General features: G+C 40.7%; 5 protein-coding genes across 9 annotated transcripts; 2 read left to right on the forward strand and 3 right to left on the reverse strand.

Annotated features, from left to right (window-relative positions):
- The first annotated feature begins 15 nt into the window (after positions 1-15).
- On the forward strand, positions 16-1,702 carry LOC108857074 (ATP-dependent helicase rhp16). Of its 5 annotated transcripts, none has more exons than XR_001950298.2 (4): positions 16-720; positions 969-1,067; positions 1,180-1,284; positions 1,394-1,702. XR_001950298.2 is itself a non-coding variant. In XM_018630998.2 (4 exons), exons 2-4 carry the CDS (start codon positions 936-938, stop codon positions 1,441-1,443), a joined length of 282 nt encoding a protein of 93 aa, XP_018486500.1. In that variant the 5' UTR covers positions 19-700; positions 869-935; the 3' UTR covers positions 1,444-1,702. The 5 variants fall into 5 exon arrangements, 4 of the variants coding, with proteins under 4 accessions (XP_018486500.1, XP_056866647.1, XP_018486499.1 ...); XM_018630998.2 differs by having other exon boundaries at positions 19-700; positions 869-1,067; positions 1,399-1,702; XM_018630997.2 differs by having other exon boundaries at positions 20-720; positions 869-1,067; positions 1,399-1,702.
- Positions 1,703-2,383: 681 nt separating this feature from the next.
- Positions 2,384-3,568, reverse strand: LOC130512631 (fasciclin-like arabinogalactan protein 14). Its single transcript, XM_057010807.1, has one exon. It carries the CDS (start codon positions 3,526-3,528, stop codon positions 2,722-2,724), a length of 807 nt encoding a protein of 268 aa, XP_056866787.1. The 5' UTR covers positions 3,529-3,568; the 3' UTR covers positions 2,384-2,721.
- A 779-nt stretch (positions 3,569-4,347) lies between these two features.
- Positions 4,348-5,304, forward strand: LOC108861831 (uncharacterized). The gene has a single exon (XM_018635799.2). The coding sequence runs from the start codon at positions 4,457-4,459 to the stop codon at positions 5,165-5,167; it is 711 nt and encodes a 236-aa protein (XP_018491301.1). The 5' UTR covers positions 4,348-4,456; the 3' UTR covers positions 5,168-5,304.
- On the reverse strand, positions 5,179-8,745 carry LOC130494506 (protein gar2-like). Its single transcript, XM_056985985.1, has 10 exons — positions 8,594-8,745; positions 8,348-8,487; positions 8,026-8,126; positions 7,606-7,939; positions 6,522-7,259; positions 6,296-6,350; positions 6,107-6,168; positions 5,902-6,008; positions 5,706-5,793; positions 5,179-5,587 (listed from the first exon to the last, which is right to left on the reverse strand). Exons 2-10 carry the CDS (start codon positions 8,468-8,470, stop codon positions 5,318-5,320), a joined length of 1,878 nt encoding a protein of 625 aa, XP_056841965.1. The 5' UTR covers positions 8,471-8,487; positions 8,594-8,745; the 3' UTR covers positions 5,179-5,317.
- A 916-nt stretch (positions 8,746-9,661) lies between these two features.
- On the reverse strand, positions 9,662-10,561 carry LOC108861832 (zinc finger A20 and AN1 domain-containing stress-associated protein 5-like). The gene has a single exon (XM_018635800.2). It carries the CDS (start codon positions 10,467-10,469, stop codon positions 9,978-9,980), a length of 492 nt encoding a protein of 163 aa, XP_018491302.2. The 5' UTR covers positions 10,470-10,561; the 3' UTR covers positions 9,662-9,977.
- Positions 10,562-14,638: the final 4,077 nt, after the last annotated feature.

A 14,638-nucleotide genomic window follows, 5' to 3' on the forward strand; every position in this document is an offset into this window, starting at 1 on the left:
GATAAAATGGTGAAACTCTGCGTTTTGGCTTCATCCAGTTAGGGCTTCATTCCACAACTCAGCCTCGCCGTCTCCGCTTTTTAATCTATGAAGCTAATGATTTCTCCTCTCATCTCTTTATCTCCCTTTTTGTTCAACGTATTTTTTCTTTTAATTCGCCATTATTCACATTAAACCCAGAAAGATGTGGACCTTTCTGTTTCTTTCACGTCAGTCTATAACTAGGAGAAGGTTGAGAGCAGGATGGATCTTCATCTCCACTCCGCAAGCTTCGTGCCCAACCTCTAACCCTCTCATTCCAACCTCTTCCGGCGTCACGATCCCGTCCCGGAATCCGCTGCTCTGTTTCGGCCGGCGAGACCACGAAACGACTCCGTGGAAGATGTCCCTGACATATCATGGGGCTGCGATATAGATTCAGTCCAAAACGTCACTTCTCTTCAGATATGGTTCTCCGGTTCAGGCCCCCTGCCGCAGAAAATTGCTCTCGACAGAGTCGACATCGGAGAGAGAGGACTCGAATAAAAAGAATAAGCTGAAAAATAAAGAAAAAGAAACTCACCAGTGATTATGGCTGTTGTGGAACGAGGGTTACAGTTCTCCGTTACCGCATCCGCTGGAATCGATTACCTTCGCAGTCGATGACAATTCTCACGGAGTAACCACGAACAAGAAGCCGCTTAACAATTGGGCGACCAAGGTAGGAAACGCCGTAGCAAAGTAAGTAATTTCCATAAAATAGAAAAAGTAGAATGGAATCTGTTAGATTAATATTTAGACAGGTTACATTCAGAAATCTGTCAGATTAATATTTTCTTTGGTTATTTTACTTTGAACGTGACTTCTTGTGAAAATGTGTTCTATAAAGCTTGTATGATTGATTCGCTGCATCCCTGAGACAAGTCAGCTGTCCAACATGCTCAACACTACTGACTATGGATTGGATTGCTAAATTTGACATTGAGCAGCAAGCAAACAAGACAACAATTAAAGGATTTAGAGCCTTAAGCATTTTGAATCGGATCATGCTCGATGATTTTCAGACAAGTACAAAGATTGAGGCTTTGGTATGTACTCTTAAATATTTATATTTACAGCTTATCTACACCCTGTTACGTTTCTTTTGCATTTTGAGCCTCTTTCTTTGTTTAACGATTTTGTGATCGAGTCTGTTTGCAGAGGGAAGAAATAAGGCTCATGGTCGAAAGAGAGGGGTCTGCAAAAGCAATAGCTTTCAGCCAGTTCACATCATTTTTGGATCTGATAAACTACACCCTCGGGAAGGTAATATCAAGAGCAACACACTATGCTATGGATATGCTAGCAACACACTATGCTATGAATATGTTATTCTTTAAACATTAGTTTTAATGAGAGTGAAACATTCTTTCAGTGTAGGTTTGGTTGAAACCAACTGGTGGGAAGCATGTCAATGGCAGCTAGAGATGTTTCTATCAATAAATTCAAGGAAAATCCTAATTGCAAAGTTTTCTTGATGAGTTTGAAAGCTGGAGGTGCTGCTCTCAGATTAAAAGTCTCTTCTATGTTTTGTGGTCTGATAGTTTGACGGCTGTTTCCCGTGTGACGTTGTATGTAGAAAGTTATATGATTGTTTTTATATCCAATCAGAGAACCTCATATTACTAAGAGATTAGCACACCAGAACTCATTTTTCTATAAAACAATTACTTAAAACACACAATTTCAAATTTTAACACAATTTGACAACTACTAAACTGTCCTCTAACTATACTACATTAATATGTAACTGCTTTTTTCTTTCCATGATATCATTTCATTTTGTTTTATAATCTTTCTTTTTTCAAAATACTTTTGTGGTAAGGATTTAGCATAAGAGGAGAGGTCTTAAGACGGCGGTTGAGCAACAATGATACTGGTGGTGGTAGGTTAGGTTAAAAAAGTAAGTTTAGCTTTGTGGCTTCCACACTCAGAAGATGGTCTCAAAGTGAAATAATCATAACTAGCTAGGTAAGGAATTACCTATTAGCGTATAAATCTGACCTGAAGAAACTCAAGATGTTTATAAATCTAAAGAACTGTTTAACTTTTACTTATTTCAACCGTAAAACCCATTACAGCCCGACAAAATTTGAACATAAATTTTATTACTATAAACCACTTCAACTAAGCAAACAACTCATCCCACAACACTTCCTATAAACATTTTAAAAATATTTCAACACATCAAATTATCAACAACCCCGCGCTTGCGCGGGGCTCCGCCCCTAGTACATTTAAAAGTACAAAAAATTGAAACAATTATTTAAACATGAGTTTGAAATGGAGTGAATACTATTTATGCCGGCAGTTAGATCGATCGATTTTTTAAAGTTGGGTCGATTTTTTCTATAAACGGGACCGATTTTTAGAACATTGATTAACATTGTAATGCAACCAAACAACAATGCACCATTTAGTCAGAAAAGCCTAAGCACCGATTATTATGTTTCACAACTTAATAAAGATCATTTCCAAGCTTCCAAATAAATAAAGAGTTTATGAGTTTTACAACTTTCTCGATCCTTATTGCATTCACATTATTTCTTCTTGTGATCCAAGTTTGCTCTTCTTTAGTGTTTTGGGTGAAAAACTTGAACTCTTTTCCCTGCCAATCTTCTTTTATTTTCTTGGTCTCAAAAAAGCTCACTTGATCTTTTTCATTCTTTCACGCTGTTATCAACTCTTAACACCACCATCTCACTAGACCGTCATGAACAACCAGAAGGATGAAATCACGACCGCAAACGCCAAGTCAAGCTGAGAAGAATTGATAACCGAAGCTGAACTTGTTGAGTTGGCTTTGCTAGAAGACGCCGTAGGAGCAGTATCAGCAGCCTTAGCAGCAGCAGGAGCATGAGCCTTAGCCTTAGCAGAGGATGATGGTGGGGATGGTGGCTCGTCATACTCATAATCATCATCGTTAGGAGCTTGTGCAGGAAGTGGCGAAGATGATGTATAAATAAAATCAGAATTATTAGGATCCATTATAGGTATAGAAGTGCTAATATGAAGCACCGAGATGTTAAACGGCTCTGACGCAACCGAGTCTAAAAGCTGAGCGTCAAGGAGAGAACCATAAACCGCAGATCCAAACATGACGTCGCCGTTATTGTTAACGGTTACGTTTATGAACCCTTGTTTGCCTTTGGCTTGACCGCTTGATTGGAAGAGAGTGGTGAGTAACGCTGTTTTCTTGCTCAGGCTCTTGAGTTTCTTGATGTCGTAGTAGTCTAGGACGACGTGGAGGCTGAAGGCTCTCTTGTTTTCTTCGACCGATTGGCTGGAGAAGAAGGACATTGCGTCGTTGGAGAGGGCGAGGACGGTTATGGTTTGACGGGAGTTGATGGTGGAAGCGAGCTGGGTCTGGGAGAGCATTTTGTTGAAATCGGAGAAGTTTTTGTTTTGGCTTAAGATGGTTGTGATGTTGAATGAGTTTGATGGAGTGTAGATGAAGGCAGAAGCGAGTAAGAAGAAGAGTGTAAGTGAAGAATAAGAAGAAGAAGACATTGTGTTGATTGATAGAGATAGATGAGGTTGCTTTGTTATGGATGTATGGTGTGAGGTTTATATAGAGTCTAGATATGTAAGTATGATTTGGTGTCTTTATTACGCGTGAGGACGAGAGTGTGTTTCTCCAAAGTTTGAGGATACTCTGTGTCGTGTCTTTTTTGGATCGAGAGCACTTGTCGGGACCCGAGTATAGTGGTGATATTTTTAAATGTTTGACGTTATTTCAACTGATCTTACGTAAGCCACTAGAATCTATTAGTATGGATGTGGTGATCATAATCTTTTTGTTTTTTGATCAACTGGTGATCATAATCCTTTTATACCCGAATATTATCTGAACATATCTAATAGTAATATCCATATACATCTCGAAATATTCAAAAAAATAATCAGACTACATATTTAGATTTTTAGATTTTTTTTTCTAGAAATTTTTAGATACTCGTAATTTTTACAGTTTAGTTTAGACGGATTTTTTGGTATGAAAACAAAAATATTTTATGACATAAGACTCATTATCGAAAGAAATAAAGAGCAATATCTTCTTATTTAGATTATATAATTATGTTTTATTTTAATCACTAATTTTGAGAGATTTTCCCACTTTTCCCATAATCTTTTCTATAGTTTCTTTATTCTCTTTCTCATTTTCTCATTGTCATGCAAATCCTATGAACATACTTCTACTAATGATGGCTTAGTTGAAGAAGTATTTACTGGTATAAATATCGGATGAATTTGATATTTTGAGCTGGATAAGTCGAGGGCTATGAATTGGGTCATATTGAGAGAGTGAGCCCATGAAAATGGAAAAAAAAATGGTTGGTCTTTCTCATCATAAAGTCAACTAATACCAAACCCGTTGGTTAATAAACCCTAAGTTACGTATAGCTTCTTCTCTCCATCGAATCCAGCAACGACGACGATGATGATGATCTCTCGTCGATTAGCTTCCAAGTTCCTTAAACCCTTGTCTTCCTCATCCCTCAACTCATCCCGCCACCACCTCCATTCCTCTATAAGAAACCATCTGATCCACGGATCAGAAACTCAGGATCTCAGTCTCTTGAGATCCTTCTCTGCTTACCTCACCAATCCCAGCACTAACAATCTCCGATCTCAGACATGGCCAACGAGGTACCTCTCAACGACACAAAGCGGAGACGTCAATCCGAATCCACCAGAGGAGGAGCCGAAGATGAAGCACCAGGAGATCGAAGGACCAACGGTGGAACGCGACGTGTCGGCGCTAGGTAACGAGACGAGACAAGTGTTCGAAGGGATGATGAAGAACATGTACAGTCTAAGTGGAGCCATGGGTCTTCTCGGTTTAACTCAATTGGTCGTCGGAGGCGCGGTTCTGTACTCCACTCGTTCGAATCCGATGCACGAGATGACGATTCAGAGCTGTATAGCGTTTGGATTCCCTTTCGCGATGGCCTTGATGCTGAGACGATCGCTGAAGCCCATGTATTTCTTCAAGAAGATGGAGGAAGCGGGGAGGTTGCAGATTCTGACTTTGACTCTTCAGGTTGCGAAGAATCTCAATGTCTTGTTCGTTAGAGCTCGTGTTGTGTCCGTCTTGTGCGTTGTCGGCTTGTCTTGCGGAAACTTGTACCTCCTGTTGTCTCCATGAAAATGGAACAATAGGACTACTTCAAATACATTTTTTCTTGTCTTTTTTCTTTTTTAATATCATCCATACAGAAAGAACCATGTCATTAATAAAAAAGGAATACGAAATGAGAAAATCCGACAAGGCAGATTCTTGCTTCTGTTTTGTCAATCAAACTGTTGAATGTCCGTGTGATTGGGATTCTGTTCGGACGTACGTCATGCTACGAGTGCTTGGAGCGGCTACGATGTTGTTTCCAGTCTCAGCTGAATCGCGTTTCCATTGCATACTTCTGGCTCCTCCAGCTCTAACAATAGGACGACCTCTAAATGCACCACCAGGGATACCTCTTCGGTATGGTGAGGCTCTTGCGTACCTTCCTGCTCTAGCCCATGACGCAGCCTCCTGTTGTTGTTGTTGCCCATTGCTTCCTTTCGCAATCTACACCCATCAGAAATACAACGAACTCATCCAACTAACACTCTTAACAGTTCCTAGAGACTACCAAAAAGCTTCCTTTAATCAGTGTTGAACATGAGTTTTCAAATATTTTTTTTACCTTGAGAATCCGAGACATGAACGAGGTACCGTCAAGAGACAATGCATTATCTGCAGCTTCTTTTCGCGTGAATTCAATATATGCTGATCTGCAAAACGCAAACAACTTTGGTCATTAAGGTGTCTCTGATAACTGAATTTTGCATAACCACATGTGAAGACAATCTACTATATGGCCGTGAATACAGACAACTTACCCACTTGGTTGCCCTGTCGCTGGATCTGTAACTATGACAGCTTTAAGCACTTCACCACACTTGTTAAAATGCCTTGAAAGGCTATCCTTGGTGGCACCAAAGTGAACCTGTTTTACGACCAAACCACATACAAATCAATTAACCAAATGAATTTTTTTTTGCTGAACTCCCAGCTCAGGAGTAAATAGACAGTAACAATCATTACATTGGCAACAAAGATTGTTCGAGAACTAGCATCTTCCAAAGGGCGGGTAGTGGATAATGTCCCTGCAAATGCCAGTATATCATGTTTAGACCAACTAATGCAGAAAAAAATGTATCCATAAGGGGGACCAAAGACTTGTCAAGGACGAATGAAATTCTAATTAAAACCTGATATAACTTAACAACTCACCTGGAACAGATTTCTTCGTCGATGTGTCTTCTCTCGCATTGGCAGCAGGCCTTACCTGTGGTCAAAGAACAAACGGCCAGATTGTATGAGGCGTCCAGTGTTACTCGTAAGAACGAAATAAATCATTGCAACATAGGCAGGAGGGGTGAAACATTAACAAAAAAAATTCAGGGTATTTAATGATGAAATAGCTGGTAAGAATACGCATTTTAAACATGAAACTTACTCTGCCTCTGTCCATATATCTTTGCAGACCCACATCTGGCACTTTCATCTGCTCCTCTAACTTCACTGTTTTCCCTGCATTGCCAGAGAAACCTGCAGCTTTCTGCTTGGTTGCAACTTCAGTAAGGTGATTTGGATAACTCGTCCCTTTAACTCTTCTGGGGTCATCGACTAAACGATCCTGCAGACTTCTCGGATTGTTAATTCTATTCCCAACAAAAGAATTTGGGTGAGACACATTAGCATTTGAACCGAGTCTGCTTCGATCAGATGAAAAGTTTGGCTGCGAGCGAGTGTCAAAAGCGGCCATGTTCTCCAAATAGACTCCATTGTTGTCATGACGCTGCTTGTATTGATGCTGTACCGGTTCCTGATCTTCGCTAAAACCCCTACGTTCTTCATTCTTAGGGGAAACTTCACCGAGTACCATATCTTTGTCCAAAGCCTCAGAAAAACCAGCGGAATGACTAATTCTGTCAAAGACACTTCTCCCAGATTTTGCGTTTTTGGAATCTTCAGCTGCTTCAGCAACAGCTTTGGTAACAGTAGCCATGGGATTCACAACCCTCGCAGCAGATCGAATTTTCTGAGCTGGGTTGGGGTCAGATGAGTCTTGAGTCGATGCGGAAACAACTGAGCGGAGACGTTTTAGCGAGGGTTCAGCCGGCTTTGAAATAGCCAGAGCATCTCGCACAGCAAACTGAAGCAGCCGGCTAGAAACAACAGGTTTATCCTCCCTCTGTCATGGAAGTCAAAGAAATGATCATCAGAGAACCATAACCACTACCCGTACGTTAAATTCACACCAGGCAATGCATAAAAAGAGTGGGAAAAGGCCAGTCAATCACACAAAGTTAAGAGTAATAACTGAGGACGTCTCACACATGTTAATCCCATCCCATATATATGCAGAACGTAAAAGTACCCTCTGACCCAAAATTTAACTATAAGAACGTCTTCATAATACGATATAATATCCCCATCCAGTGAACTAATTCAACACATTTTCCAATTCCAATCTATCTACTCCAGATATCGCGTGGCGATTGCTACAAAGCAGAATATTTATAAAAAAAAAAACAGACCTGTTCACTCCGTGAGCTGTCAGTTTTACTCCTTTTTCTACGGGACTGAGACTCCGGAGACGGAGACCTTTTACCATGCCTTCCTCTGTGATCTCTCTTCTCGTAGTTACGAATTTTGTGAACCTCAGAACTCAGAAGAGGAGGAACATCAGGTCCATTAGTTAGCTGGCTTCTCCATCCTTTGCCGCGGCGAGTACCAGACCTTCCTTTCTCAGCTTCAGAATCCATTTCCACTAGTGATTTAACCTCATCCTGATGGCTTATAGTAGTTTGCTGGTCAACATGGGAACTACTAAAGTATTCTTCCATACTTTCACCCAGATGATCCCACAACCTGCACATAACTTCCTAGTGAGTTTTAAATCAATAAAGAGACGGACGAATGTCTCTTCAACAAGGGCAAGAAACATTTTAATATACCAGGCTACAAAAGAATCACTATCATCTGCAAGAAATATCTTCAATTCGTTCATTGCTTCCTCTTTCCTTCTCCCGTTCTTAAGCAAGACTATCACATACTCCTGCAAACAACATAAACTTCAAAGTCTATTTACGTTCTAAGAGACTTCCTAGCATCACAGTAGCGTACACAACAAACTTAGCAACCCTAGTAGCTAAAAGCATGTAGCTTGAAACAAGAGTAAAAATCAATCACACACCCAATGAGACTTGTTAACATCACACCCTAGCTAACAAGGAACACCAATAAACACCACCAATCGAATTACTTAACGAATCGTACCACTAGAATGTCATCAGTGTAATCTCCCATGTACTCTTTCAATTTAACCTTCACTCTCTCTTTCAACTTCGCGACTCCTTCCTCACTGAAATCACCATTGAATTTCCGATCGGCGTTTTCCATCTCCGCTGAAACTTCCTCTTCGCAATGACAGAAGATGAAAAAAAAACAAGGAATCAATCAATATATACACTTTTCACGCCGTCGAAACCCTAATTCAATTCGAAAACGGAGAGATTCTACAACCTCCGGCTCCTCTGTTGGTGGGGTTCTTAGGGTTTTGGTTCGGGTGGGGAAATCGAAAGAGCACCCGCTCGATTTCTGATTACAGATGGAACGGAACCAATATTATTATTAGAGATATTAATACATCAGAAACAACAAAAAGAATGATTATGCTAACAAAAAAACATACGGAATTAACGAGTTTTCATCATTGAGTTGGGCCAAACTGTACTGTTTAACCGACTTGGAAAAAAGTTTCCTAGAAAGATTTGGCCCATGAATCAGTCTAGTGTTAATTTCAATGTTTTAGAATTTGGTCTATACGCTTGAACTTCAAATAACCAAAACTATTTTCTTAAAATGACTTATGTGATTTAAATCAGTCCAAACCATTTTAAATCAGTCAAACTTAATATAAATCGATTTTCAAAATAAAAATCTAAATCATCTAAACTGGTTTAAATACGTTTAATCAAGCAATACAAAGCCATAGATTTGTCCAGCCTTTCACCATGTTTTTCTCTGTGATCTCTCTTCTCGTAGTTATATATTTTGTGAACCTCAAATATATCAATATTCATTACCGCATGTCTCACTTAGGTTTGAATAATTCTACTAATCGTTAATTCTCTATAAATTATTAGTTGCTGCCTATCGATTTCTTTAACATTGACTAATGTAATACCAAAGATATGGCATATGGCGTGAAACATTTTTTGCCTACTCTCTTCTCATTCCGAGTTGATGTGTGACATTTAAACTACTCGTGTGTAGTCGCATTATTTCCTGGAAAAGTGACTGAGGCCGCAGAAAGCAGACTTTTCTAGTAGGGCTGTGGTCTATATGTGTAATAGTCCTTTTATTCATTTCACTATACATCTTGTGAAGTTACAAGATGTTCCAAAAAAAAAAATTAGGATAATATATTTTAAAATGATGGAACTTAAAAAAATAATGAATACGAGTAGTACACGTTATTGGCCGTCTCTTTTATACGCCAACCGAAACTTGTCGAGAGAAAACTGGATGGTGAGTTGTGACGCACAAACAATGACTTGAATAATAGTGACAAGAGAGACGCGTTGCCTAAGTTACCAAACCACCCTTCATTTTCTAACGAATCTACATACACATGCCACTCTCGACAACTTTGTCTTGATGATCGAGAAAAGATCACATCCGAAGCAAAGACAACAACAACAACAACAATAATAATCATTCACTAAATAAAAATAAATTAAAAATAAATTGAGGTTCAGATTTAATCAAAGCAGGAGATGATTCTCTCTCATCTTCGTTTTTTTAAACACCGATGTCTCCTCCTCCGTTCTCCGATCTTGATCGGAGCTTCGTTGAACCACCACCACCACCACGACTGAAGAAGATTCCTTCTCCGATCTGAACATCAACTCAATTTCACCATCTTCGCCGCCTTGACCACCGGATTCTCCCTAGCGATCGCCTCGCGACCGGCGGTCTTGTAGTCGTAGCTGCAATCGTGGCGATCCGAGTACCGGTGCTCGGAGCAGAACATGTCGCCGCATCGGCACCTGAACCCGGTCAAACCGACCTTCTTCCGACAGCCGGAGCATCGGTTAATCGTCTGCTGCTGATCTCTCTTAACCGGATCGATCTCGATCTCCCTGGGACGGATCACGACTTTGGCCGGCGTTGACCGGAGACCGACGGATCTGGCCGATCGCTTCGAGATCGGATTCGAGTCCGCAACGGACGCGGCGGCGACGGAGGCGTTGAAGCATTTCTGACACATGTTGTTGGTTGTTGGACTCGCGGTGACGCCGCAGTTGTTGGAGCAGAGCGTCGGGGCTGTCGTCGTCGTCGTCAGGGTTTCGAGGACCTTGAACTCCGTCTCCTCCTTCTCCGTTCTCTGCGCCATCTTTTATTGATTTTTTTTCCTCCGGCGAGCTTACGAATGGTATTGAGAGAGAGAGAGAGAGAGAGAAGAGAGAGAGGAGATGAATAGAATATATGGGCCTCATAGAGACGCGATTCCAACTCTTATCATCTCTCTCCACCACCCCTTCCCTCACTTTCCGTCTTTAGGTGTAAATTACGTAAATACCCTCTCTGCTTTCGCGGAATTGCAGATGATTTGTATATTCATTGTGATTCTAGAATGCCCTTGTGACAACCATACAGCGAGGCAATATGTGTTCTCTTTTTTTTTTTTTCCGTCAAGGTTTTGATTTATTAATAGGATGGGCCGCGCCCAACGGGTCAAAGCCCGATTACAACCAAACCAGACAAAAAACCCAGAAAACATAAACGGGCTGATACAATCAAAGTCGAAGCCCAAATCAAAAGAAACGGCCCACTGACCAAAACCTAAGCCCACCAACCAGCTTCAAGCCCGTGCACCGACAGGGAGATTGGAAGCGAGACGCGTGGACGAATCTGCATCGTTGTCGCTGCACGCATTGCTCCATCTCGACCTATCCTTTGCACCATCGGAGACTCGCCGGCGGAGATTACCGACACCGCGATACGACGGAGCTCATAAACCTGCAGAGCCTCCGTCCTCTCTAAAAACCACACTCATCGCTCTATCTTCGTGTCGGAGATCTAAACCGCTCCATCTAGATCCCCCTTACACGACTGAGCTTCCACAGAACCTTAACTGATCTTCCCGCAGTGTCTTCACGCCAGAGGTTACCACCGACACATCGAGGTTCCTCCGACTTTGAACCACTTCAAACACTGGACATGCGAATCAAAGACCACGACTTTCTTCCTTTAACCCTCGTCACCGACACCGGAAAGCTTCATCTTCTACCGAAGAAACCAAACGCCGAGACCCATACCCTAAAAACCCGATCCAAAATCGGATCACACACCAACTCCAAAAAGATCCAAAGAACTGGACCATCTTTAGCCGACAGCGTAAGACATAGGGAGTCTTCACCCTCCGGCGACTAATTCGGCGACGGCGAAGCTGACAAAGCCTTCGTCTCCCGATAACAAAACCGACGACGACGAAGCTGACTGAGCCTCCGTCTCTCGGGAGAACCACACTAACTAGACAAAACGGGAAGCTTCACCGCACCAAACTCAACGCAACCGCGCCGTTGCTCCAGAGACAGATCCACCGCGGGTGGTTGTTCCAGAGTTAAGGCAAGGCGGAGGGAAGAGGAGGCGAGATAGAAACGAGAACCACGAGCTTGGTTGGTCACACAAGAGGCTCCGGCGACGGCACGCGCGCTCACACGCCGTCCGTTCGCCGGATCCCGATCTACTTTATCTCTCTAAACTTCTCTCTCTCTTCTAGCCTCTAGCTTAAAAATAGTTATATAAATTATAAATTACTTTTCTCTTTTCTGATTTTCTTAGATTATAAATTACTTTTATGATTTTTATTTTATAATTGAGATATGAAGGTATATGGGCCAAGTTGTTTATTTTTTGATAACTTGGGCCAAGTTGTTAAAGATCATGTTTCCTCTTTTTTGTTAAAACAGAATGCAATGTGGATATATAAAAACCCATCCATAACCCATCCATAATGAAGGAAATCAATCTAAGTTCTCAATTGTCTGTCACAGGAGATAAATAAAACATACTAAATATTGGAAACAGAGTATGTTATGTATAGCCGTTGTTAAGGACAAGTTACAATTTTTATGTTAGAAAGTATAAAACTATTCGAATATAAATATAAGAGATTCTGCAGGTTAATGCAGGCCCTGGAAAACTGAAAGTCTAAGATTCTACGTGCAACAATGCCAATTTGCATATATTAAGGTTATATGTAAATTTTGGATCTTTGAAGGGATGCTAAACTTTTGTTTAGGGTATGAGGGATATCAAATATGCAGGGCCGTGACTACCATGTTGTCAAAAAGGCTTTGGCCACAGACCCCACTAATATATGGACATTTTGGGGTCCCCATTTTTGCATTAGTTAGGTTTAATATAGTGATAGTAAGAACAGTTTTTAGTGTTTATATCTCAAATTTGATTTCTTTTTTTCTCGACTGTTCTTTTTTTTTATTAGGCATTTCTAATACGAAAACTGAGTTATAATCTATGGGGTTATATATACATCTACTTTGCGTTAGGTATGAAAACAAAAAGTATAACATTGATTCTCAGTAAAACTAATTAAGTTTTAAAATTTTGCCTTAAGCCCCTATAAACCTTCGTACGGCACTGCAAATATGATCCCTTTGGGTGTTGAATAATATCTATTTTTAGATGAAAGTGTAAAGTTTTGAGGGAATTGTTATCGTATCAGCAACTATATTACGAACGTTAGCACAATGTTGGAGACGATCTTCTGTGAAGGGAGAAAACATTAAATAGAGGAGATATTAGTGGAAGGTGAGATGGCTTTCTTTGGTGTAAAGATTCTGGTAACCATGTTGCTGGAGACTTTCCAATGTCTGTTATCTATTCAAGCTAACAACCTTCTTGTAGATCATGGTAAGCTTAGTTCTGGAGGCATCACTTGTTGCGTATATTTCTACTACTGGTTGCATCATCTACCATATTTGCTTAAGTTGTGTTTTACAATGTATCAACATAAACCTAAACTAATATGTAAATGATACGTTAGAGACAGATACTGTTGTTACTTCGTCTTTTATGCCAAAGACAAAATAGCATTGCTTTTCAAGGCGTGAGAATTCAAATGATCTTGTCATTCACAAATTAAATAACTCTTGAAGTATAATTGAAAACAGTTCCGGTTAAAAATTTATTCCGAGCAACATTTCTAAAACTTAAACAATAATAGTATAAAGAGTAAAAGACATTGAGAAAATAACAAAAAGAAAAGATCATACAAATCTAAATGAAAATGAAAACTAAGAAAAGGTTATATCTATCTTTACACACTTGCATTCCACTGAATTCGAGTCCAGATAGTGATTCGCGGGAGACACTACATACACTTTTTTTTTTTTTTGTCATCTAGAAGATTAATATTAACTTGAACAAACAGGGTAGTACACAAAGCCAGCAAAAGTCTGTAACCTATCTGGAGTCATAAGCCGGCAAGGTGATATACACCATCCGGATACAAGGATTGATACAGAAACTGAGACATAAACTAGACAAAAGGAAGAAGACAGTTGAATGAGAGCAAAGGGAGCTAAACGATGCAATTCAAGAATGGAAAAACTGAACGGAGCCGGAAGCAGAGGTGAGTGAGAAAGCGATGCAAGACTAATTATTTGAGTTCGAAGAAGACCTCCTAGAACAATTCCACTGGTGAAACATGTTCAAGAACCAAACACAACACAGCTTCAAAACAAGAAGCCACAGGAGATACGATCTTCAACCCGAGCAGCCAAAGAAGACGACGGTTGGCAATTAACTACTCAAAGTCTGCACGCAATTGAGATAAAGCTCCACAGCTCCTTACCAAATAATCCGGAGAACCCCGTTGGTTACAAACCAAGGAACAGCACAACTTCCCCGCCCCGGAACTTCACCAACTGAAGAGAGCAAAATAACGACCCGAGGACTAACAGCGAGGCCTGGAATATAGAGAATGATATCTCCCAACAGAACCATTAGACCAAACAAACTCCACAACTCCGATAACAACTGAACCTCCTTCCCAGAAAAACGAAAAGAACCTCTCACTCTAACACCGCAACACTCTCTCAAGTTGCCTCCACGAAGAAACCTCATTCTGAAGCCCACAAGAGAGCCTTTAAACGACGACCTTAACGCAGAACCGAACTTATATCGAGAGGCTTAGGACATAGAGCTTGATTAAGACAACAACAGCTAACAACTAAGAGAGACTGAGAACCTTCAGAGCAGCAAAACGAAGATAATGAACAGAGGAAGAACGAACGACCACCCGAAGAACCTGAGTTCTCCCTCACCTGATCCGATGGAAGAAGTACCCACCCAAATCAGAGCCGGCATAACCTGCACCGCGCACCATAAAAAGCTACGGATCTAGAGAAAAAACCCAGGCAAAACATATGATGAAATCGAAATCAATTCCCAGTCCAAGACTTCTCTGACACTAGAAAGCCTCATCTCAGCCTAAACAGAACAGAGAACTAGACTAAAGACCTTCTCACAGCACCG

The sequence above is a fragment of the Raphanus sativus genome, chromosome 5 (genome assembly GCF_000801105.2).
Source record: "Raphanus sativus cultivar WK10039 chromosome 5, ASM80110v3, whole genome shotgun sequence".
Taxonomy (NCBI): domain Eukaryota; kingdom Viridiplantae; phylum Streptophyta; class Magnoliopsida; order Brassicales; family Brassicaceae; genus Raphanus; species Raphanus sativus.